General features: G+C 32.3%; 2 protein-coding genes across 2 annotated transcripts in view; both read left to right on the top strand.

The window, feature by feature from the left end:
• The window catches only part of EML5 (EMAP like 5), a 206645-nt gene that overhangs the window by 138991 nt on the left and 40304 nt on the right, over nt 1-27350 (top strand). Inside the window, 8 exon segments of the mRNA XM_051977455.1 lie at nt 756-957; nt 2043-2169; nt 3931-3945; nt 10953-10961; nt 14161-14239; nt 14964-15093; nt 16154-16252; nt 20168-20188. Of these exon segments, the coding sequence (XP_051833415.1) occupies nt 756-957; nt 2043-2169; nt 3931-3945; nt 10953-10961; nt 14161-14239; nt 14964-15093; nt 16154-16252; nt 20168-20188 (682 nt within the window).
• LOC127549427 (inactive N-acetylated-alpha-linked acidic dipeptidase-like protein 2) lies at nt 25669-27211 on the top strand. Its single transcript, XM_051977454.1, has one exon. The coding sequence runs from the start codon at nt 26010-26012 to the stop codon at nt 27198-27200; it is 1191 nt and encodes a 396-aa protein (XP_051833414.1). The 5' UTR covers nt 25669-26009; the 3' UTR covers nt 27201-27211.

Below are 27350 nucleotides of genomic sequence, written 5' to 3' on the forward strand. Positions count from 1 at the left end.
TTAAAATAAAGTTGCTTATATTAATTTTATGTGAAGTTTATCAATAATATGAAATGCATAGAATAATTTTCTGGTCTTGGTTCCATCTAGAAGTGACATGTATGTCTTATAACATATATTGCAATGTTATCAAAGAAAATACAAATTACAAAAATCAGATTTTATCAGAAACATAATTATCAGAGGTTGAAATAATATGATTGGCATAGGAATCTATAACTAAGTATTGTTTCCTCCTCCACCTCACTGCTCAAGGGATTATTACTTCTATTCTAATCTTTTATTTGCCAAGTTTTTTTTTGTTTTTCGTTTGTTTTTTTTTTTAAAGTAAGGTCATTCTGAGAGAATTTGTTAATTTAAATCATCACTATATTCTATTTTATTACATCATTTATTCTTTGTAACAATGGAACCATTTAATAGTTTTTAAGTTTTGCAGATCTTTTCCTAGTGTTATTTGTACTAAATGGAGGAAGATTATATAATTGCCTTTTTTACTAATTTACAAACTTGTGTTTTCTCATAATATTTAATAAGAAAACATAACACATGAAGTATTCATAAAATACTTTCAAAGGGATTGTAGTTAGCTTTTTACTTTGTAAATTAAAATTCCCTTAGGTGATCTTGATCATTTATTTTAAAACATAAGAATTGCTTAACTACTGAATATTCATGATTAGATTTTTACTCTGGTTCTATAAAGTAATAAATGTACTTTTCAAATTAAACTTTCTTTTTTTTCATGTTTTTAGGGGAAATTTGGAAAGTTTAAGAAATATGTAGCCCATAGTACACATGTCACAAATGTTCGCTGGACTTATGATGACAGTTTATTGGTCACAGTAGGAGGTCCAGACACATCTCTTATGGTTTGGACTTATGAAATGGAAGGTTATCGAGAAAAAAGACCATGTGATAGTGAGGAATCTGATATAGAATCTGAGGAAGATGGAGGTATGTAATTTTTAAATAAAACTAATTTCAAAAAAAGTGTCAGAAATTTAGCAATGTATAAATTATGTTAAAATGTTATAGCTAGATTAGAAATTATGAGTTTACTTCTAAAGGCAATTTTACAATAACTTATGAAATAAAATTTTAATACCTAATAAAATATCAATAAAAATTAATAAGGTAGGGGATTTCATTTTTAGCATTATTTATCCTTTTGAAAATGTTGAAATTGAGTTTTATATAATCTGAAGTAAAAAAAGTAAATAAGTAGCTTAACAAGTATTGATGAATTTTACTAAAATTCATCTCATCTAAAATTTTAGAGCTATTACATTTTAAATTAAGACAAAGTTATTTGTTATTCTGCCTAATAATAGTTTGATAAATATGTTGTTTATAAATGTATTTTGAGATTTTAATAAATCACTTTCACCTAGAGTAATAAGTTAATTTATGTTAATATATGGATGTAGTTATCATATTTTTCCACCATTGTGGCATGTATACTATGTGTTAAATCAAATTCTTGGGTCTCAAGCCCTTTGACACTTTTTATCAAGCTTTTGAAAGAATTTAAATTATTAATAACACAAATTCAGAATGTATTTTTCATGTCCTGGATCTGTAAAACCAAGGATGGAAATCCTCTCCACTAATATGACTAGCAAATTTTCTATGACTTAGTTGCCTGATGCACAAGAAGCTCCTGGTCCCACATCTAGTACATTTGAAGGCAGTCTTTTTGACTTTGTAGTAAAAGACATTAAGCCACACAACCTTCTGGGCATAATTATGGAGATGTTGCTTTAATTCCTTTTTTTGTGTAGAATTCAAGAAAGTGCTTCTAACTTATCCAAAAACGACTCTCAAAGACCTTCTCTCTCCCAGTAGGGAAATCTACTTAATAAGGTGGTTGGGTTTTTTTTTGTTTGTTTGTTTGTTTTTTTGTTTGTTTGTTTGTTTTTGGGGGGAAGAAGGGAAGAAAGATTAGTCTTTGTATTTTTAACAAGTTTATGAAATTACCATAGCAGTCACTCCAGTCTTTTATTTCTAAGAGATTAGTAATTCTTACAATTTTGTGATAGGATATGATAGTGATGTTATGAGAGAGAATGAGATTACTTACACCATCAGAGCCTTATCAACAAATATCCGGCCAATGTTTGGAATCAAGCCTCATTTACAGCAAAAAGAACCTACAGTGGATGAAAGGTAACTGTTAAATTTAGAGTTGAATACCAAAAAATGTCAAAATTTGAATTTATTTTTAATTTAATGGAGACAATGTATGTCAAAGTATTTTTGACTATTTTTCTTGAGTTTTTTGTGTGTTTTATTTTGTAACATGACTAATGTGGAATTATGTTTTATATGATTTCACATGTACAATTTATATCAAATTGTTTGCTTTTTCAAAGAGGAAAGAATGAAGGAGAGAGATAATTTGAAACTCTAAAGTGTTTTTTCTAAAATGAATGTTAACATTTTAAACTATAACTTGGAAATATTTAATGAAATAAAAATGTCAATTCTTTACATGTATTGTCAAAAACAGTATATATTCTTTAGGAAGAATAATACTAATTTATGTAAGAAGTATATTGAAGTATTGTCCAATACTCTGAACTATTATTGGTCTGGATTTGAATTGATTGAACAAACCTAAGGATGAAACAAGTTTATTCTCTTCATTTTAGAAAAATACACAGTAAAGAGTTATTGCTCCTAATACATTATTAGACATATGATTGAATTTGCCCTTATTGAATTTAACAAAAGAGAAAAAAATTAAATCTAAACTCTAGGTAAGTAAGAAACTCAGTGAACTGAATTTTTTTTTCATTAGCTAATATTGAGTTACATATAATTACTTAAAGGATCCTTCAATTTTTTGGTCAGCTAGAATATTGAGTCCAATCAAGAATGGATTTGAATTCACTTGAATGAATGGGAGAAGAACCTTCTCCCACCAGTTCCCATTCCAACCCCTCTGTCTACCCCCAACCTCTGCCAAAAAAAAGAAAAAATCATTACACAGAAGACAATCAGGTGATGAATCTTCCAAAAGTTAAGTAGTATGGCTCTTACACAGTAGATATAGAAGTCAGGGGGAATTGACTCCCAGTGGATTGAGTTGTGGTCTTCAAGTCAGGAAAGCCTGAATTTAGATATGTCCTTGGTCACTATGTAACCCTAGGCAAGTCACTTAACTTCTGTTTGCCTCTGTTTTCTCAGCTATAAAATAGAGATAATAATAGTATCTATTACCTAAGGGTGTTGTGAGTACCAAATAAGATATATATTTGTGGAATGCTCAGTAAAATGCCCGAGTATAATATATTATATAAATGTTAATTGTCATTATTATTTGTGTATGTAACTTATTTGTATTTATCTGTTATGCTTTTCATAGTTTTTGTTTGTACTAAAGTTTAATTTTTTATATGTATCAGTATCTTATCATTTGTAACAATTTGAAGAAATTAAATTCAGGTTTTGGGAATATTGTTTTTTTTCTGATGATAAGGAGCCAAAAGCATTAATATAAACTTATCTCTCTTTGTTGTTGGAATACATGGAAGCCACCTGACAGTGGCTGCTGGAGATCCAACTCAGAATGGATCTCCTCTTGTGAGAAGATGATACAAGGAGACTGAGAGACAGTTGCTGTTCTTTAACCTCTCTGACTGAGAGGCTGTTGTGTTGTCTGACCTCTCTCCTCTTCCCTCTGCCTCCAATTTATCTCATTCCCAGTTTGTAACACCTGTGTCAGGAAAGGCTGCCTTGCAACTCCTTCAGATGTTATGATCCACAGCTGTGGAGGCTCTCAGGGAATTGACCTGTCCTTTAACACATTGTTATTCTTAGATTTCTGCTGAAATTTTGCCTTTGTTTCCTTAATTCATATGGTTTTCATAGTGACTCAATTTTCTTTTTTTTCTTTTCTTTTTTTTCTCTTTGTGCTTCCTAAAGGCAAGGCGTAGTCAAGTAAGTGTCAATAGGAAATATTACTCATAAATTCTCTTTATTTTTCTTCTATAAAAATGTGTGGTATATTTTGAATATGTCTGCCCTTTGTTTTCTATTTGTAATTTCCTTTGACTCAAAACAGATTCTGATCTGATGTAAAAGAATGTTCAATTAAATGGGTGTAATTTTACATAACTAGTTAGGGAAAAAAATTGATAGACTTGAGTAAGAAAAAATGATTAGGGTTATATATAGAAAAGTGGTTGTGATAATTAGAGTGATTTGTTTTGTGAAGAGCTTTTTTCACAAAAATGTTTGTTAAACTTATTTAACAAAATGCTTAATTTTCATGTTTTAGAGAATCTCAAATATTAAGCTTTTATCAACCAAAATCATTTGTCAGTGAAGGACTATTCATTTTAGTAAAATTATTCTTCTCATTCCAGTTAGCTTTATTTAATTCCTAGTCAATACAGCAGAGATTCATTTTGGACTTCATTTCAGTTTACTCCAGAAGAAGGTAATAGAGTTTGAGTTATATGGGAAAGATTTTACTTTACTCTAAGCAAGGACATTTTAACAAAGATGTCCAACAATGCAATGGGATGCCACCATACTACTCGTACTCTCCTTATTCCTGCTATTACCATCACGAATAATAACAATAAGTAGCATTTATATGGCACTTTAATGTTTATAAATAACATATATAAGTTAACTTTTGATCCTCACAATACTGTGAGAAAATCTTATTATTATTCCCATTTAACTTAAGCAAAAAATAAGGCTGAGGAAGATCAAATAACTTGCCCTTCCCCCCCCCCCCAAGACTTGTCTTAGATTTAAACTAAAGTTTTCTTGATTCTTAGTTCAGCACACTATCTAGAATGTTCAAAACCTTCCAAAAATCTGACTCCAGTCTATCTTTCTAAATTTATTTCATGCTGTTTTTCTTTACAAGTTCTGTTCTGGTCAAATTACATTGTTAGGTATTTCTTGATTTTGTTGTGCTTCTTTTGCCTCTTTATGGCTTACATAAATACACGTACTTTAGCCTCACCTCATTCTTTATTATTATCCAAAAGTTTCCCATTACATCTCCCTCTGTTAAAATTCTTCTCTTCTTTCAATAGTCAGTTCAGATCTTGATTTACAAATTCTCCCTTCATTTATCTACATTGGATTGATCTTTCCCTTTCCTAATTTTTTTATTTCTCTTTTTGATTGATAGGCATTTCTCATATTCTAATTTAAGTTGTAGTCAGTCATTTTTATTCATTTCTTATCTCCTACTAGATTATTACCCAGTAAGCAGAGTAGGCAGTCTGTTAGGACCTGCTAAAATGATTTTGATAATTAAAAAAAATATATGAGAGTTTTAACAGTCATAAAAAACTGACATGTTAGGCTACTTGCTAGCTAGGGAAGGGCATAAGACTTTGAGAGCATTGTCATTCTTCTTAATAATATGAATGTGGCAATTGATGCCTCATTAAGGGAAGTTTCTTGATCACTTCAATTAACTACAGAGAGAGAAATCTTTGGGGTTGAGATTATATTTTCTTGTGAGTGTCAACACCTTGGTGTAATGTGTGTGAATTGATGGGAACAAATTGTTTAGTGGTGCAGCCCTGCACCATTTGCAGTGTGAGATTTTTATGCTTATTTAATCTTCTATATGAAATTCTGAGCATATAGCAAACCTTAGAGCAGATAAATGAATCTTAGTTCTATTCCCATCTTTAGAGTCATTAAAAGAACCACAATTCCATTGAATCCACTCATGGTAGCCTTTTAGCATAAGCTTCATATATCTATATCAACTGTGTACACTTAGATGCATATACACATACACACATGCACGCACACACATACACACACGCACACACACATTGAAAAACAATCAGCATAATTTCTCAACCTCATAGGAATTATGGAGCAGTAATCCCAATGACCTTAAGTGGTAGAAGTTCATTAACTTTAGTTTCTTGGATAAAAAAAATCAGCAAGATAACACTGGGAAAGAGGGACAAAAGGTAGTGTGTGCCAGGCTGGTCAAAGTACTATCATCACCACCCCTCAGATCATGGAGAGAGCCCAAGGCTCTGAAGGGCCTTAGAAATAGTAGTGTCCACCAAACCACAAGTTATGGTTCAACCCTGGAGGCTGCAGTTATCATTTTATCTTTTTCTCTATAACCACTAACCAGATACCACTCTTTGTTGCACAGGCAAGATCAAAAGCCCTGGAAGTGGCAGCACTTCCCCTATCAAGTTTCCAGTCCTGTTTTTAGTTCACAAGGCATATAGCAGTCCAAAATAGTAATGGTCTGAAATATGAGCCTGTATGCAAACTGTTATAGAGGAAGATTATTATTATCAAAATCATTCCAAGAAGAAACTTAGTGAAAGGTCCAACTAAGGAAAATTTTTCCAATAGCATTTAAGGATGAAAATAGAAGGAAAAAAAAAGATGAAAACTAGAAATGATCTTATAGCACCCATATTGGAAAGAGAGGTATCCTCCTTTGGCAACAACTATGGTGCTAAAGTGGAGTACTGCTGAGACAGGGGTAGGACCTTCTATGGCCGAAGGTAGTCTTGGGTGGAGGCCAAATTGGGCTGATTTTTCGGTTGCAGCAATGAGAGAATGAATGCTTTTTTGTAATAATATTAATGCAAAAGATAAAATTGTCTATCTTATACAACACAATACAATACAAAAACAGGTAATTGTTACAATATTGAATATTACAATTGAATATGTCTATTAGTACATCTTTCTTCAAGAGAAAGAAACTGGGTTAAATTGGGTTATATTGCTTTTAGAAAATTGTGGGTTCTTTCTGAAATAAAGTCACATCTTTTAGTTTCCAAAGAACTGAAGTTGGGGATCACCCAAACAACAGGAGAGAGAAACATGCTGGGTATGAATAGCCGAACATATTATGAAGAAGAATTGTTCAGCTATACTGATAAAAAAGAATGTCATCACAGAAATGTGTGGACCAAGAAAAAGTGGGCTAATCACATCAAGAGAGAGGGATAATCAATGGACAAGCCACACTCCATTGATTTCTGTTCATTGACAGGAGATTTCTAGAGGGAGTAGAATCCTGAGAAGTTAGATAAGCAACCCTGGAAGACTGCTTGCTCCCCCCCTTCTCCTTTGTACCACCCAAATATAATAACCTCAAAATATAGTAAACTCAATGAAAACAAGAAAAGAAAAAGTGAAAGAGAAACTATTTTTTCTTTGCAGGGTTGGGGGGAGACTTTAGGATCAAGTTAGCATTCCATCATTCTTGGTACTCTTTCTTCTTGCTTCTTATTCATCTCTCCTGCCTTACTCTTCTCCTCTCTCCCCCATCTTCCATATTCTTTAAACTGAATCTCTAGAAATCCTTAGCTGTGGCAAATGATGGAGAAGTGATTCCTCTTGGAACAGGTAGACCAGAATACTAGACAAACAACTATAGGTTGAAATGCTATGCAAAAAAAAAAAAAAAAAAAGATAGAATGCATTAGCAATAATGAAAGTTTCTGGATTTAGATTCAGTTGCTCAAATATAAATGATTGAAACGTGCTTGGAGAGTAGTTCATTTAGAATGGACTAAGCTTGAGTGTTGTTAGTGTAGATAATGTAATATATATAAGTTTTCTCAGTAGAAAAATTTAGTCTTATATTCTGTGTCTGTCAAAGCATTTGATATATTTCAGTAGATTTGGGTGCCTTAGTTTAAGAGGCATAATGGCAAACTAAAGTGCATCTCATAGAAGTTAATCCAAAATGAGATGCTTTTGGAAACCATATTATGAATAGCCATGATTTTGGTCTTGAAGCATTAAAAAAAATTGGCATGTTTCTACCAGCAGAATTAAGGTGTAAGTTTTATTCTGTGTAAAGAACCCCCTTCTACCAAAGATGCAGGTTCTCAAATACTGATTTGGAAACTCATCAGATTAGGCAGTTTTTCCTAATCAACCAGGTAAATATAAAAAATGAAAAATGGAACTGTCTTATAAAATTGTAAGATTGCATCATTATTGGATCATAGATTTAGATCAGAAAGGAAACATTCCAGATTACCAAGACAAGATCATTCATTTTAAAGATTTGAGAAGAAGTAATTGACTTACTGTCACCCAGGTAATAGATAATAAAAACAAAAGCCAAGTTCAGTGACTGATTTGAACACTCTCTCTATATAAATTAAAATATTGTATGCTTTTACTGGTACTTCTCAAATTCATTGTTTTTTTTTCTGAATGACTTTGTCTTTCCCTTGCTGAACCAGTGATTAAAGAAAAAAAAAGAATTAAACTAGTATTTTAGAATTTTCTGTCAGAGATGATTTCTAATTTCCTATAGAAAGTTTTAGAATTTCTGTTTTGGATTGCCTTGTGGTTATTTGTTTATAGTCCAGTTATCATACTAAGCACTAGGGAGATAGAAATAAAAAGCAAGGAAAGTCCCTGTCCTCAAAGAACGTACATTCAAATAGGGGAAGATTACATATATAGGAAAGTGACTTTCAAGGAAGACATATTGGGCAGAGAAGTTACAATGAGAACTGTGCTAAACACTGGAAATAAAAGGCAAAAGATAATTTCTACCATGAAAAACCTTATGATTTAACAAAGGAGACAACATACAAAAATATATACAATCAAGTTATGTATATGATAACTAGGAAGTAATTAAAAGACAAAAAAGCAATAGAATTGAGAGGTATTAGGGAAGATATTCTGTGGAGGGTGAAATTTTAGTTGGGATTTAAAAGAAGCCAGGGAGGTCAGTAGTTGGAGCAAAGAAGGGAGAATGTTCCAGGTATAGGGAACATCAGAGAAAATGCCCAGAGCTGATAGATGGAGTATCTTGTTCCTAGGACTACTAGGAGCTTGTTCTTGGGACTATCAGGATGCTAGTGTCACTGTATGAAAGAGCATGTATAAAGAAATGTAAGGTATTAGGGAACTGGAAAGGTTATAAAGGGCCATAAATGCTAAACATCATTTTGCATTTACTTCTGGAAGTCATTGGAAATCATTGGAGTTTATTGAGTGGGGATAGAGGTGTGGGTGACATGATCAGACCTCAATTTTAGGGAAATTTTCCTTAGTGGCTGGAGAATGGATTAGGGTGGGAAGAGCCTTTAAGTACACAGGCCCACCTCCAGCTATTGCTGTAATCAAGGTGTACAAGGACTAGTACCAGAGTGTTGAAAAATTGCCAGGCTTTGGCAACAGATTGGATATGGGAGAAATGGAGAGGAATCCAGGGTCACTCGTAGGTTGTGAGCCTAAGAGATTAGGAGGATGGTGGTACCCTCTACAATCATTAGAAAGTTGGGTGGTTGGGGGAAAGATAATGAATTCTTTTGTGGACAGTTTCAGATATGTACTGGGCATCCCATTTGAGGTATCTGAAAGGCTGTTGTAGATGTGAGACTAGAGGTCAGAAGAGAGATGAGAGCAGGAAAGATAGATTTGAGAATCATCAGTTTAGAGAGATTACTTAAATCCATGACAACTGATGAGATCATCAAGGTAAGTAGCAGAAAGAGATGAGAGGGTATTCTTATCATTGAGTGGTGAACACCACTTCTGTATCATCAAAAGACAGACACAACAGGATTTGGAAGGCCTAAAGTCTAAAGAAGTGTTTATTTTCTTTGCAATGAAGGTTTTCCTCATCCTAGTTGGGGCATTGAGCTGGCAACAGGGGATGAAAGATAACCTTGTGCTGATATTGATGGAAGTGATTGTTTTTGAGGCAGGAGGAAGATGCCTGGTGTGGCCCTAAGCAAGAGATGGGAAGACACAGGGCACTAGTATACTGAAATCCCAGGTAGTCTTATCTAAGGAGACTGGCTCTGAGGCAGCAACAGGTAGTGTAGGTTACCTATGGAGACAGGAGACTTCCTTTCCAGTAGTAATAATGTTACTTAGTTATTGTTCTCAAAGTCAGACGTATAGAAGGGGTTTGCAGGAAGATATTTATAGCATGGCATAGGTATAGCAGTTAGTCTGACTCTCCCCAGAAAAGCATAATCTCAGGACATGGCACAACAGAAAAATGGACAAGGTCTGAAATTACAGTTGGGAAAGCACAACCACAGGACAAAAGCTGGAAACTGAATGTTTTGGTACTTTCAAGGAGTGTGGATTTTATTGGTCTGAATTCTTTTATCAGCACAATTATATCTTTCCATATCCTCTTATCCTGAGTAGTTATCCCACTCAGTTGACTCATAATTTCTTCATAAGGTATTAACCTCACATACTAGAAACATTTCTCATATTCTTTTAGTATCTTGATAATTTGTCCATCTTTTTCACTTTATTTCCATCTCCAGTCATATATTAATCCCCAATAAAGGCTTTAATGCCACTTTTTGCATACAAATCATCATGTTAACACTTTAGCCTATACACATTTCCATTAATTTTGGGATTATTTGTAATTTTAGCTCCTTTGAGATTATGTTATTCAGGTTTCACAGGCATATAGCATCTCTTGAGTACATTGGAGTTAAAGAGATAAGCCTTCTAGCTCAAGGATACTCTTGAAAATTTCATTTAGAGTTTAAATAATGTGTAAAACAGGAAAAATGAGAGTGACAAACTTATTTCACCACACAACTTTTCAGAGACAATTTGGTATACTAGAAAGAATACTAAATTCAGAGTCAAAGGACCTGGGTTTGAATGCTGGCTCTGCTACTGACCACTTAGGCAGGATAGTTTATTTCCCTGGGCCTTTCTTAGTTCCTTCATCTGTAACTTGAGGAACTATTTTCCCAGGGCCTTTCAGTTTGAAATTTGTAAATCCTGTATTTTCATTCTTGCCTCCTTTTTTAAACTCCATCACAATTAATGGAAGAATTTAAATTTCTTATAGAGGCATAATCTAAAGGTCTAAAGGTAGGGACCCATTTGTTAATGTAAAATAAAAACATTTTACAAATAGCTAATATATAAACTTGTAATCATTTTCTATTTTTTTACTTGCTGCTGGAAAGGGGTTCCAGGTAATCCTTCTGATTTGCTATATTCACAATTCCTCATTTAATATTGCATTATTTTTCATTTAAATAAGTTGTTATTGAATATACCTCCACGTCTTCAAATTTTTACATTTTATTTTATATTTTGTCTACTTTTAGAGTTAGAGTTCTACTGAAATAGCTTCTTATTTATTAAATTTTTACTATTATATTTAATATTTTTGCTTTTTAGTAAAATGCATCTATAGTAATATTTTAATCTAGTACTTGCCTGACAAGCATCATCTTTATACAAACAATTCCATTGGGCGAATTATTGCTAATCTCTGGAAGAGGCTAAAAATTGAATACCATTAAACTGCTGTAGTGTGCTTCTTTTCAGTGATTAGACATGTAAGCTAATTGGAGAAATTTACATGATCCTAGCTTTTAAATAAACAAAAGATATTAGCTATTTACATTTTTAGATTAAAATGTTTTTCATTTTTAAAGTAAAGTGATATTTAGTTTTTTTTAAAGTTTGGTTATAATCCATTCTTTTCCAAAAATTATTTGAGATTAATTTTTATGTGCTACTCTGCCAATTGTTATTTGTTTATTAATATTGGCTAAAATTGTCACTCCTTGAATTTATTTAAAATAATTTTTGGAGATATTTCAGAGAAAGATAAGTCCAAAATTTATGGAGTTAATCATTTAATTTTTATTATATGTAAATTGATATATAGATAGATAGATATAGATATATATGTATTTATCTGTCTTGATTTCTTCAAACAATATTTAAGCTATTTTATTTTAGGAAAAAACTTTGCATCAAATGGAAATTACTAAAAACTTTCTAATTTATAATCATTTCTTATAATTAAAAAGAAAAGAGATATTAGATAATAAAACTGAAGGAAATTTAATTGTCCTGTTAAAATTAAAAGAAGTGATAAAAACAATAACTCTTCTTGGCCTTATATTCTATGGCAAACATATAACTTTTCCAATAAGGAATATTTTAAGTATAACATAGTTAGTTAATTCTTTTTCATTCATGGATATTTAAAGAATAGCAAGAGAGATCCTACCCCTTGCCAACTTCTACTTTTGACTACCAGTGTCTTTGCAAAGCAATAGGTTTGGAAGTTGGTCCAGTGGGAGATCTGTTGCATGACCATACTCCTTCAATATCCTGGATAATGTTAATTTGTGTTATATCCCTTCTTCCTGGTTCTGTTGTAGTATAGTTTTCTGCAGTGGATTTAAATGAAAATGAACTCTCTTAAATATTTTTAATATAGAGTCCATGCATTGGTTTTCTATTATATCATTTATAAGTGCCATATGAGTACTTTCTGGTAACCTCCTTTCTTTAGGATCCAAGATAGCTTGGATCTATCAGATTTTGTGCTGTTATTTTATATTCTAACAAGAATACAATAAAATTAATTTTGGCTACTCAGTAAATCGTTTAGTCCCTCTTCTTTACAGTCTAAAGTTCCTAAATAGTGGCATGTGTAGAATTAATGAATCTATACATTTGGCTTATTATCAAATAATAGGCATTTTTAACAAGGAAATCTTGATTTTAATCATAGTGTGTTAAAATCGATTCATAATACAAACTGGCATTCAAGTTTGTAAAGATTAAGAAGAGAAAAATTAGAAATCTATTATTAATAGAGAAATAGAAGAAATAAGAGGGGAATTTATTGGTGTAGTGATAGGGAGAAACAATTACAAAAAAAGCTCTTTGCTGCTTTATAAAGTGTGAACATATATTTAGATAGTTTTATTCAAATTTTGAAGTGTTAGGAATTAGTTATTTACTTATTTGAAAGGAATTCCTGAGGAAAGATTATATTCTGGAGAAAAATTAAAACATGTAAGATGATAAAAGCCCTTCCTGGTTAAAGAGGGTTCGTTTATATAATTTTAAAAAGCAGGCTTGTGGTCAGAAAGTGAGAAAAATGAATCTGAGAATACCAACAAGCTCTTTCATATATACCCTTCTCACTAGGTTATCTGTGCTTAGTGAATTTAATAATTTTAGCTGCTGCACCTAAGAGTTTAATAACATTTATTTTCTCACCTTCTATTGGTTATTTTATTATCATTCCTGACTATCATTTGGCATTGGAGACGCACAGAAAACTATGTGGATTAACTAGCAACATTTACAACAACATTTACATTAATTTTTTCCATACTTTTTATGTGTTCCCTCCTACTATGCACTTACAGCATATCACAGGAAAACAAAAAAAAAAACATTGCTTTGAGCCAAAAATTCTCTAAACTTCTACTCCTAATTTATTATAAATTTAATAAATATGAATATTTCAAAATACAAATATCAGAAAAGGAGGATTTTATGTAAAACTGTAAATGTCTGTGATATGCAGAATTTTTAAAAAAGAATTTATTAAATTTAACCTAGCCCTAAATCTTCCCTCATTATCCGTCACCTCCAAATCACTTGAACTACTTAAATTTCTTTCTCCATTTATATTATTGGAGATACCTGAGAGGGATGTTGTGAAGAATAATTAGTTTTTAAAAACCTAGTGAATGCTTTTAAATCCTTAATGACTTATGCTATACAAATTTAACAAGTGATTGCATTGTGATGCAATGTAGATAAAGAAACATTGTTACAGTAGAGGCTTATATATGGCTTTTTCTTACTCTTTATTGTTTTAAACAACTAATTTTCTATATTAACTTTAAAAACCAGCATGTACTAGATATAATCCTATCCTCAGGGAAGTTGCAGCCCTTAAGCTATAGATTATAATTCCCACTCACTTTAATATTAGGGCTATAAAGACCAAGAATAATATGCTTTAACTTATGAAAAATGGAGAAATTAAAACATACTGAAAAAACTCTTTTAAGAAACAACTATATATTATTGTGTGTTAACAGTTTTAGATTACTATTTAGTGTTTTACAATTTGCAAGTGACTTTCTTCAAAACAGTTCTCAGAAGTAAATAATGCAAACGTTATTATTTCTTTTACAGATGAAGAAACTGAGTTTCAAGTTATGATTTGCCTATAATTTCAGAGCTGGAACTCATCCTCACTGCTTCTCAGTGTTCATAAAGATTTTAATGTTAAGACAATGAATATAGTTTAACAGCTTTTCCTTTTCAGATGATAGATTAGAAGCTTTTTAAAAAAACAGAATGGGTGACAGATGGCCTTTTCTTATTCACAGTTCTCTATTTCAGACCACCAGTTAGTAGGGCATTACCCCAGCCTGAAAAACTTCAGACAAATAATGTTGGCAAAAAAAAGAGACCTATTGAGGTAAGGAAAATTCCATTTGATAGCAATTTTGACCTGCTTTAATATTAATCAAAATTGAATTTTATGTTCTTTTTTTTAAGTGTGCGTTAGTCCCATTCACTGAACAGAATTTCAATTTGGATAAAATTCTGAAGGATTTTGAGACTCCAGTCTAGCATTTATATTATGATACATTCATCATGAAGTTACAAATGAATTACTTTTGATTTAAATTTTATAATTATTAGATCTAATTTATCAGTTAGCTGAAAGATTTAAGTACTTATATCAGGAATAATTTTGACTTAGATGCACATAATACTTTGTCATTAATAATAGTAGAATATTTAACAATAATAAAAAAATTAGAATACATAACACAGACATATTCCTTTTTTCCGATCTGATTGTCAGATTTTTTAAAGAAAAAATCAGAACTCTTTGTTCAAGAGGATACCTTTTCTATGTTCTGTTTTATAATTTTGTGTTTATTGAGTACATACAATGCAGTAAGCATTGAAAAGAATCTCTGGAAAAAGTAACTTTAAATGATAGAAAAACTGTATGTGTAGAATTATGCCTAGAATTAGAAATTAGTCATCAGTCTAATTTTATGATTTGGTCTTAGAATATACAACAATACAGCTTTTGTGAATTATGTCAATATTATCTATAGAGCAAAGCTTTGGGGAAAGTATCTTAAAGATTTTTAAATTCATTATAGTTGTATCCTTATTCTTGATAGGATCTCGTGTTGGAACTTGTTTTTGGCTATCGAGGCAAAGATTGCAGGAACAATGTTCACTATTTGAATGATGGCAATGATATAATTTACCACACTGCATCTGTTGGGATCTTACACAATGTGGCAACAGGTTGGGAAATCTATATCCCTTTTTAAATTTAAATTACATTGCAAAAATACTGTATTTGAGTATCAAGGAAACCTCACACAGTAATAATAACTCTTTAAGATGAATGAAGCTATTAAAATTAGCAGAATTTTTTCATTATTATTAAATTGAAGATTTTCTTAGAATGACTATACTATCTTCCTTTTATTACAGTTTTCCTAATGACAATTCTGTTCAAAGGGAAGCTTTATTATAATATTAATTCATTTGTACCTACTACAATACACTACAACTGTACTTCTCTGTTAAACTGTTATGAAAATATAAACAATTGCTCAGGCAAGTGAATAATCAAAAAAAAAAAAAAAAAGCGTGTAGGATGAGTAAATTTTGCAGACCAGGATCCAAAACCCAAAATCTAAGGAGAAGGTCAGGCTGTAAAAAAGATCAAAGAAATAATAGCTTGTTGAATGCCTAGCTAGCTTTTGGGGGAGTTGTCAGAGATTAAATTAGATATTTGTAAAGTACTTTGTAAACCTTAAAGTGCTATGTAAATGCCATTATTATTATTATTATTTAAAGTTATTCAAACTATAATTAAAAAAAGATCAAATATATTAGTGAAGTATTTATTCAGATATTTCTTAGCAAATATATTAGTGAAGTATTTATTCAGATATTTCTTAGCTTTCCCACTAATTTTTTTTTTACTATGAAATAGGAAGAAATTTATGAAAGCATTTAAATTCATTCCTGCAACTAGACATACTCTAAACAGAAGTGTCAAATTCAGGGAAGTGGGCCACTTGTATCCTCAAAACTCCCCAGAATTGCCTAAACAAGATTAAAATGTATTTGAAAATTGTTTAACAAAATAAGTAGAATTCAACATAAATAATTTTAATTTGTGGCTTTCTGTATCAGTGTGCTGTCTGCAAGGATTCATTTTTTTTTTTTTTGAGTTCAACACCATTAATTTAGAGTAAGCAGTATTTTACTTTTTTACTTAAATGTTTTCAAAATCTCATTTTTAAAACATTGCAGTAGCAAATAGTGAATTAACATATGTTCTTAATTTTAGGCTTTCAGAGTTTTTATCAGGAACATAATGATGACATTCTATGCCTTACTGTAAATCAGCACCCCAAATTTATCAACGTAGTGGCAACTGGCCAAGTAGGTATGTTTTTTAAAAGAAACTAATATGTAAATGGAAAATGTTGGGCTTAAATGATATTTTTATGGAAAAAATATTAGGACTTATGTATATTACTGTACTCTGCTTTGTTTTTTTGTTTGTTCAAGTTATGGCCATACCCATTAAAAAATGTTGGGGGGAAAAGTTAACCATTGTCATGGATTTGTGTCCTGGACCCTGCTATTTCAACTTTGTTATGTAGGCAGCTCATTTTTTCATTCCAAATCTTGAATTTCTTAATTTGTAGGTAAAATAAGTGAAGTTATAGTTTAAACCAGTTGGAGGACTCAACATGTACTAATTGAGAAGGGAGATTTATATTACATTATATTATATTAATATTATATTATATTATATATATCACCAAAGTTACCAAGAAAATTCAATTAACATAAACACCAGGAAACAAATGATCAAAAAAAGCCAGAGCAATATAATGAGTGTCATTATTAAATGACAGCAAATTTCCTTGCAACCTGGTAACTCACTCCCAATGTTACCACATTTTACCTTGAGTCTCAGATGTCCTGTGTAGTTGTCTGGTCCCTGGAAACATCTTTGCTTGGACATTCCGAAATAGGCCTTATCCTTAGGACGGTTCTAAAGGGAGCTTCTCGTAGAAGCTCTGCTTCTCTGCTCTGGTTCCAAGTTACTTACAGAGACGCCTAGGTAATTCTGCTAAAATCTGCCAATGACAAGACACTACAATTTAGTACAATCTCCTAAATTTACTATTCCAATAAATAGTACATATGATGAAAACTAACTCAAACCTTAAGGATCTAAGCCTGAAGAACAGAACTATAAAAACAACAAAATTAGGAATTCATGAATCACCTGAAATTTCAGAGAATTTCAGTTTTTACATACTACTTGCTCTTTTTATCGTTACCCAAATCCTATATCTGATAGGGAAAATATCATTCACAGCCTGAAGGAAGAGGACCTGATTGAGAAAATGAGTCTTCCCATCCCTTAATATTTTCACAAAGATACTTCAAAATAGGGGGAAAAGGAAAAAATATTTTAAATCCTTTGCAATTAATTATTAATGCAATTCCAATTTTGAGAACTTATTACTAAAATATAAGACTGTACTTCCCATTAGAAACATTTAGAAGTGAAATCCACACACACATACACATATATATATATCCTAGTTCTTAGATTTCTAAGTCTAATTTTGTTGTTTTATTAAAAGTTTACTACTCCATTGAATTTTTAAAAATCCTTTTATATTTGTCTTATTCCCTATTTTTAAGAATACACACACACACACACACACACACAAATACACACACACATATATATTATCCTCATATATATATTATCCTGATATCATCTTGAAAAAAATTTTGTACTTTAAAGATCTAATCTTATAAATATCATTATTAGCAAGGGAATGGCAAAGCCTAAGGATTCATCTCCCTAGTTGCAAGAAAAAAGAAATGACCACAAATACAGATTAAAAATATTAAGCTATTTCACACTTGCATCTGATTATAGTACTCAAATGTTTTAGCATTAATCTATTAGTTAATAGATTTAGTATTGCAGTGACAAAAAACATCTACTGTTCACATGCCTTAATTATAAGAAATTTGCTCTGAAAGTTAAAAAAAAAAAAAAAAGACATATCCTGTCTTCTTAGGATTGTTGTGATAAATAAATGAAGGAAAGTATATGAAAAAGTGTTCAACATAAATGTAGAGTACTTGTATTAGTATTGGGAACAGCAACATGTGGGTCAGATCCATGCTACACGACATTTCATCCAAGATATTTTTTTGAAACATTCTGTTTCTGCCATAATAAAGGGAGATTTCCAAGTAAATACTTTGTTACCTGATAGTGAAACATTCTCAGTTGAGTTTTTACATTCTATACCATTTCTTAATCTCATTAATTCAGAAGATATTAAAGATAAATAGAAAGATTGAGGTCCTATAATACAATGGAATTTTGAAACATTTATCTTAGGATTAGAGAATACTTCATTTCTCAGGTGTTCCCTTCCAAAAAATAAAGTGATTTAAAAAAATTAAATAGTGAATGGTAGAACCTGAGACACCTATGTCTTACGAGTTTTGGATAAATACTTTTCCACAATAAGATGTTTTTATGGATACTGCATGTCTTAGAAAAAATGAGATTAATATATACTTATTTGTTTGATTGCTTTAGGGTCTTTCTCTAAATGAGCAACTAATCAGTTTTATTTTGTTATTTGCTCTCAATCCCTTTTTTCTTCACTTTATTTTTTGTATACACAGCCTCTAAAGAAGTGGTCTCCTGAATGTTAGTATATTAAATGCAAACTCCTATGGTAAAAATTAAGCTCCTTAAAGAAAGAGATCTAACCAACAGATAATTTGAGGTCAGCAACTTCAAAATCAAGTGGAAGAATTTATGAGAGGGAATAGGAAAAAGACAGCTGAAAATAAGGGGGGAGAGAACTGATTTAGAAATCGGTATTGAACTTTGACAGCAATAGGTAGCCTTTTTTATTGGTGAAATTTTATTATCCCTTTTCTCTGACTCTTATTTTCATACTTGGTTCATTTTCAACCTCTTGTCTTGATTTTCATGTCTTTCTTAGGCACTATACAAGAATGAAAAAAATACCATTTCTAAACAAGCAGAATGATCAGATATGGTCACTTTGATTAGGTTAGCCAATTTCAGGGCTGATATGATTTCATTCTCATTTGAGGGAACTCTTGGGACAATTCTCCCTCCAGCAATGCAAATCATTTTGTAACTAACTCATACTCTTTAAAGGTTACTATAATACTGATATATTATGCAACTTGCTTTATGTCACATAGTCAGCCTGTGTCAGAAACAGGACTTGAACCTAGGATGAGGACACTTTTTTATTCCCCATACCACACTTTATCTCTCCAGAGCTGTATTTGTGATCAGTATGAATTAATTCATTATAGCTTTGGCCAGTTGGTTCTACCAACTACAACAAAATTTTCAAAGAATTAAAGTAATTGAATTGTCTTTGGTTGTACTGATTATGAGTGCTAGAGAACTATCTAATAGACATGGAAGCCTTTATATTTTCCTGTGTTTTGATTGTTTAACATTAAAGATGTCAAACTAATCAGCTAGAAACTTTCCCTTAGTGTGTTTCTCTTGCTTAGGCCTATGGTTAAGTTAACCACATTTTAACTTTTACATATGTCTGTTCTACCAAAAAAAATTTTTGTGCTAATAAATATAAACAAAATTTTCTGTATTCAAAATAATATACAAAAATATAACACTATAGTAAGTACAGAACCTCCCTATGGAGTATTCCTACACCCTCTACTTTCATGTTAGGTTCCAGTTTATACCTTCATTACTTCACTTGCCTTGTCTTTGCCTTTCCAATCTGTTCAACACAATGTTGCCAAAATGTATTTTCTTAAAGCTCAGGTCTGAACCATATCACACAACTTCTCAGTAAATTCCATTGGTTTTTTCTTAACTTTAAGACTGAATATTATGGCATCTGTAGCTTATTTCTTTTAAATTTTGTTTATAGTATGCATAATTATAAGTAAAATAGTACAAATATACAATTTATAAATATGTAAATATTAGTACTGTGTGTTCACATAGTTATGTAGTCAAAAAAGTTGGGAAAATAGCTGAATTGTGTTATGGCATCTTTGTGATAAACAAAGGGAAAATATTTCCCAGATTTAGTTTATCTAATTTATTTTGGACTATGATAAAGTAAAAATAATATTTATTTCATTTTTAAAGCAGTATTACCAGTACTGATGAATTATAAGATGACCTAAAAGTTAGTGTTGATAAATCATAGTTTCTGAAATTTTTGTTTTTTATTATTTGTATTATTTATGATCTAATGATTTTTCTGCTGCTTTTCCATTACAGGAGACTCAGCAGACATGTCAGGTAAGGGAAATTAAATTGTAATATTTTTCAGGTTAAAATATGTTATTAAAGTACCGGTGATCTAAAAAATTCATATAAAGCAATAATTCAGTAAGTTCTTATTAAGTACCTACTATGTGCTAAGCACATAAATACTGAGGATGTCAAGGCCAAAATTAAAAGTTTACCTTTAAGGAACTAACATTCTACTGAGGCAAAGTAACATTTATAGAAGTAAATACAAAATATGTATACAAAGTAAACAAAGTAATTTTGGAATGAAACATTAATACTCATGAAGACCCTTGAATAAAGGAATTTCAAGAAACTGTTGAGGAAAGAAAGCATTCCAGTCTATGCAAAGAAATAGGATTGGAAGATGGAATGGAATGGTGGGTAGTAGAGATAAGCAAATAGATCTGTTTAGTTGGAAAACAAAATAGATAAGCTGTGAATGGGAAGTAATTTGAAAGCAGTCTAAAAATAGAGTTTAGCGCTAAACTGTGAAGGACTTTAAATGTCAGATAGTTTGTATTTTATCTTTGAGGCAATAAGGAATCCCTGAAGCTTTTTGAGCATCTAGGTGACATGGTCAGACCAGTGATTCAGGAATATCAATCTGGTAGATATTGGAGGATCAATTGAATAGAAGGATGTTAGAGACTAGAATCAAATAGTGAGTTAATAGGCCATTATAAAACTCAGGTAAACAGTGATAACTGATATAGAAAGGAGTGCTGATCATTATCTTTACATAGACTACTAAACAAAAATTTATCAAATTTTGCTTTTAGGCTTGAAATTTACTAGTGAAATCCATAAATATTAGTTGCAAAGAGTCTGGGAGTACAAAAGTATCCTTAAGACAAAAAAGAAATCTGATAAATTTTAGAATAAATGAAATGGAATTTACTTTTCTATTGATTAATTGATGGGCGTGAGTATAAAATTGTACAAAGTAACAAAGCATATGAACATATTCTCAGAGTTCAAATTATCTATTTATCACTTTAAAATTTTGAGCCAAAATTACTAGATCTTGATTAGATGGAAATAAATACCTTTTCTTGTCTAAAATATGTTTAAAGTTTAGAAAGGATGTAGTTCTATTCTTTAATATATATAATATAAATGATCAAAATATATGAAGGATACAAAGCAGTTTATCCTCCAGATCACTAATAACAGGAATGCCAATTAAAATAACTCCTAAGTGCTACTTCATATCCATCATACTGACAGAAGTAAAAAGAAGAAAATGGTAATTGTTGGAAACATTGATTATATCCAAAAAGTAATGCACTATGTGAAAAGTCTGGAACTGTTTACAACTATTCCCCAAAAGTCACTAAACTGTTCATACCTTTGACTTCAACTAGGTCAGAGGCAAAGGAAAGATCCATTATTTTAGCAAAAGACTGGAATCAGCATGGGTGCTCATAATTGGAAAATGGCTAAACAAATAATTAGATGGGGGGGGGGAGGTAGAGGTATGTGGTAGAATATTACTGTGATGAGATGTGATGAATAGAATTAATTCAAAGAAATACAGAAAGATCTGTTTGCACTGTTGCAAAATGGAGTGAGCAAAAATCAGTTTTCATAGTTACTACAAAAATGTATAGGAAACCAATTTTGTAAGACTACAATCAATGACATTCATGATTGATGACATCCCTTCCATCTCAGCAGAAAGACAATAGTCTAGAGGTTCTGAATGAGACATAAATTGTTAGAAATAGATAATATGTTTATTTTTTTTTGACCATATTAATTTGTTACAATTTATGAGGGAAAGAGAGAAGAGCTGATGAGGAGTGTCCAGATTTTTTTTTTTTTTAAGAGCAGGAAATTACTTTTTAAAACACAGACTAGAGTAGAAAGAAGTTCAGTAGGTGACAGATAATCAGGGAAGATTTAAGACTAGGTTAAATTTAATATATCCTTTTAAAAAAGTTTTGCATATCATAGACATTTACAGTTTCACATAAAAATCCTTCTTTTCGGATATTTGCATTTTGAAGCATTCATATTTGTTAAATTTATAATAAAAAAAAACTTTAAAAGGTAGCTCTTTTTTCTCCCTGAACTTATAATTGAACAAGTAGGCTTAGTCAATTTTTCAGTTAGTAATCATTTATTAAGTACCTACTATGATCTAGACACTGCTCTAAGTGCTGGGGATGTAATGGGCACTTTCAAAGAACTCATAGTCTAATGGAGACAGTATATATACAAATACAAATACAAACAAGGTGCACACACATCCATTTAGAATAAATTGGAGATTAACAGACAAAAGATATTAGAATTAAGATTTAAGAGATCAAACTGAATTTATGATAACTTTATATAACTGGAAGGTTGAAAATTTTAAACTAAATAAATCCTTGATATCAAAGATCATTTGTCTCTTTTCAGTAAAAAAAATTACAAAGTAAATATGCCAGTTATTTGATATGATATGATTGATGGTTTGGTTAAATTATAAAGTTTACTATAATTGCATATCACTTTGCATTCTGTAAGCAATTTTACTAAGCAATTTTTTCCAAATTTTTTTCCAATTACATGTACAGTTTTTCCAACTTTTTTTTAATGTTGAATTCAAAATTCCCTTCCTTCTTCCCCTACCGCCATTAAGAAAGGAAGCAATTTGATATACATTATACTTGTGCAATTTTTTTCAATGCCACACTTTTTAAGTCAGCATTTAACTATTTATCAGTATTAATTAACTAAAATAATATGTGAAATCCTGTGGAGTTGAAAGAGAGAAAGAGAGAGAGAGAGAGAGAGAGAGTGTGTGTGTGTGTGTGTGTGTGTGTGTGTGTGTGTGTGTGTGTGTGTATGTATGATTGACACAAAGTCATCTTAGCATAGTAGAGGACCAGCCTTAGAGACAGGAAGATCTGAATTCAGGTCTTGCCTTTAACACATGCTATTTGACTATAAGCAAATCCCAGCAGTACCCCAGACAGTTTTCTAATACTATATAGATAGGCTAATACTAAATAAATCACAAGTGTTCCCTGTTTCATACACATAGTTTGTTACCAGATGAATTATGTACTGATATATTGTTACATATTTAAATTTTGAACCTTTTCTATCTTGAATTATTTGTTGATTTTTTTGTTGCTTTATGTTTTTCCTTTCCAGTCAAACATTGCTATAACTAAATAATAGGTACTAACATGAGAGAGAACAAGGATAAGAAAATGTAATTATGATTTCATTGACAAAGTTCTAAGATGAGGAAACTCACTTTACCAACAGATTAGCACCTTCTCCACAACTTGGTCTTAAGAAAGCTGGTTGCAGCAGTAAGAGATTGTCATACAGGCAAAGTATATGGCAGACACAAGACTTTGATCCATTTGTTTATGATTCTAAGGCCAGCTTGCTGTCCTTTATATTCTGCTGTCTCTTGAACTAAATAATATATAATTAACAGATTAGATATGAAGGCCTTCTTGATGACTGCTTTAGTGAGTCTTGCTATGCTTTCTTAAGACTTGTTTTATCCTGCACAGCTTCCTTTTCTTTTATAAGGCAGTGATAGTCATAATCTTCCACCCTTTTTATCTATGAGATTTTGAAAACAAGATTATATTCCAACACAGTGTTACTTTTGGCTAGCATATTTGTGCAAGGTAAGTAAGATAAATGTTAACTGATTAAGATAGTTTTTATATTCCTTTGGTTTCCTTGTAATAACAATCCACTTACTTTCCTTAAACTTCATTGAAATTGTTACAATTAATGCCAATATCCTTTCCTATATTTCCCATTATTAATGTTAACAATGTATTTAAATAGAACATGTGGAAGCAATTTGGATTATGCATGATATGTTTGTCTGATTTTTATTCTTTTAACTTTTTATTAATTTTTATCTTCTAACAAGTTTGGTCTGACAATAGACAGTTACATCAAGAGTGATCTAAACTCTGACTGACACAACATGAAACTGATTATACTTTAACAATATACCACTTTCTGATTCCTTTCCCAAAAAAGGTACTTGTGACTCTTAAATATGGGCTATTATATATTCTATAAGTCTTCTGTTTTTTTTCTTAGTGAATCCTAAACTGTATATTCTTACATTCTTTTTTATTAACCTTACCTATACCTTCCTTTGTACTTGTCACGAAATATAAAAGTTTATAATGAATTGTCTCTTATCAGATTCTTCATTGATTTTTCTCTTCCTCTTTATTCTCTACAATAGATGATGGTGCAAATATTGCAGTTATTTTCATGATGGTTTGTAATGGGCCAGAACACTGTAGAAAATATACTTGAGGCAAGAAGGTTTTAGCTCAGTGAAATTGATAAGACAATGGTTATCTAAGTTAGCATGGTGATTAATAGTTCTCTAGTTCAGTATGATTGATTTAATCTTACAACAAATAATGGTTCCCTAGTGATATAATGATTGATTTATACTCAGTATGATAAATTGATTTAATTGTAATAGAGTATATAAACTGGGGACAAACTCAGCCAGAGAAGACTTGGCCAGCTTCATGGTGGCTCTAAGTCAATGATATCATATTATTACTGTCAATTTCATTAAGAAAATCTTATTTCTTCAAAGAGCTGTCAGCCAGTGATCTCAGAATACTTATCAGCACCTTATCTGGAAGCAACTCATCAAACCAGAAGTAGTGGGTTTCCTCTTTCTAGTTGTTATACTCTTGGAGAGCCTGAGCCCAAGTTCTGTGCAGTGAACTCTTTGATGTTCTGGCAGTAAGTGTTAATTTGGCCTGCGATAAGAAGACACTCCATCCTGGCAGGTGGCTGAAGAGGTTTAAAGAGTTTGGACATGTCCTCTTCAGGGAGAGGAGGTTCTCCTCAGCTCTGGTACTACGGATTCTCCTGCTGATGACATTGCTGATACTGATATTTCCGTTGCTGCTGCTTACTGGTATTTTTCATATAGGTGTTATATTTAACAATATCCTGGATCATTTCATCCCCTCTGTCCATCAATAACTGTAGGCTCTTCCCCAGAGGATTACTGCTGGACAGACTGAGCAATTACATGAAAAAATAGGACCTGGAAGTCTATTATGAGAGTGGACGTGCAAGATATAAATATTACCTGGATGCTTTCTCACTTGCTCTTGAACAGGGGTCCTCAAACTATGGCCGTGGGCCAGATTCAGCAGCTGAGGACGTTTATCCCCCTTACCCAGGGATATGAAGTTTCTTTCTTTAAAGGCCCACAAAACAAAGGCTTTGTTTTTACTATAGTCTGGCCCTCCAACAGTCTGAGGGACAGTGAACTGGCCCCCTATTTAAAAAGTTTGAGGACCCCTGCTTAAAGAGCTGATATATATTAGAAGCTACAAATTTTATTTGGGCTGTGGCAATTCTTTGTACCACACCTACTGAATAGGCTGAATCAGATATTACATTTATATCTCCTGGATAATAAGAGCTAGAATGATTGCATATAATTCATTCTGCTGAGTGGACTGAAAAGGAGTTCTGACAACTCTATTTATAGTTACTATAAAGTCATGAGAGTATACAGCACAAATGTTATGTTTGGATGCATCTGTAAAGATAGTTGGTCCTTTAAGAGGAGTTCCCATAATTTCCATCTGTTCATTTACTTTTCTTAAATCAGTCAACAGCCTCCATTTTCCAGATTTCTTTCTTACAACAAATACAGGGGAATTCCAAGGACTTAGAGAAGGTTGTAACTGTCGTTGGTCAAGCTCCTCTTGTACTATATCTAATAAGGCCTGAATTTTATCATTTGCTGAAGGCCACTGTTCTACCCACACTGGTATATCAGTTTTCCATTGAATGGGAACAGGTGAGAATGCAGACAGCAGCCCTGACTAAAAAGCCGAAGTATTCATTTGTAATCCTAATAGCTCTTGAGGCTGAAGTCATTGATGTGATGTATGGAACTGTCGAAGATGTAACCCGGATTCGAGTGATGAAAAATGTGACCAATAAGATTGCCCTTTTAAAACTAGGAAAACTCCCTTTACTCTACAAGCTTTCGCTATTGGAAAAAGCTGGATTTGGAGGCGTTCTTCTTTACATTGATCCTTGTGATTTACCCAAGACTATCAACCCTAGCCACAGCCCCTTCATGGTTTCACTGAATCCTGGAGGAGACCCTTCTACACCTGGCTATCCCAGTATTGATGGGAGCTTCAGAGAAAGCCGGACGGACCTCACGCGTTTGCTGGTGCAGCCCATCTCTGCGTCTCTTGCTGCCAAACTGTTTGCTTTACCCAAGGAGCAAGGTCAGACTGGCGCCTGCAAGCCTCTGCAGTTCCCACAGGATGAAATCAGAATTGTGACAATGAAAGTTCAGACAGTCACAGAATACAAGAAACTCACCAATGTTGTTGGTTATCTCAAAGGAGCTTCATTTCCTGATCGGTACGTCATCGTGGGCAGCCACCATCACAATCCTTATGGTTACAATGGACAAGAATGGGCAAGTGGAACTGCCATCATCACAGCATTTATCCAGGCCTTGATGCTCAAAGTGAAAAGAGGCTGGCGACCCGATCGGACCATCATCCTATGCTCATGGGGAGGAACAACATTTGGAAATATTGGCTCCTACGAATGGGCAGAGGATTTCAAGAAAGTGCTTCAGAAAAATGTTGTCACTTATGTCAGCCTTCATAATCCTATAAGGGGTAATTCCAGCCTGCATCCTATCGCATCTCCTTCTCTTCAACAATTGGTGGCAGAGAAAAAGAATTTCAACTGCTCTTGGAGAACAAAGTGCCCAGAAGCCAACCTCAGTTCTGTGCAGATGCAAGGAGATGGAGATTTCTTCATCAACCACTTTGGAACCCCCAGTTTGCAGGTTTTCTATGAGGACATCAAAGCATTAGAGGGTCCGAGTTTTCTCTCTGAGGCCCTTTTATCACCTGGCTGCTTTTTGAGAAGAAAAAGCTCACCACATTTTGGTGCCCGAACAGGGACCGACAAAATCCTGATTCCAGGGAAGGCACCCAGAGAGAACTTTTATAATATTTTATAGAAGAACAAGAACCCAACATTTGAACTCACAATTTAGCCTTAGATGGAGTTTACCACCCGCTTTGGGCTGCATTCCCAAGAAACCCGACTCCGAGAAGACTCGGTTCCGGCGCGCCGGGGGCCGCTACCGGCCTCACACCGTCCACAGGCT

This window comes from Antechinus flavipes, chromosome 2, assembly GCF_016432865.1.
Source record: "Antechinus flavipes isolate AdamAnt ecotype Samford, QLD, Australia chromosome 2, AdamAnt_v2, whole genome shotgun sequence".
Lineage (NCBI taxonomy): Eukaryota > Metazoa > Chordata > Mammalia > Dasyuromorphia > Dasyuridae > Antechinus > Antechinus flavipes.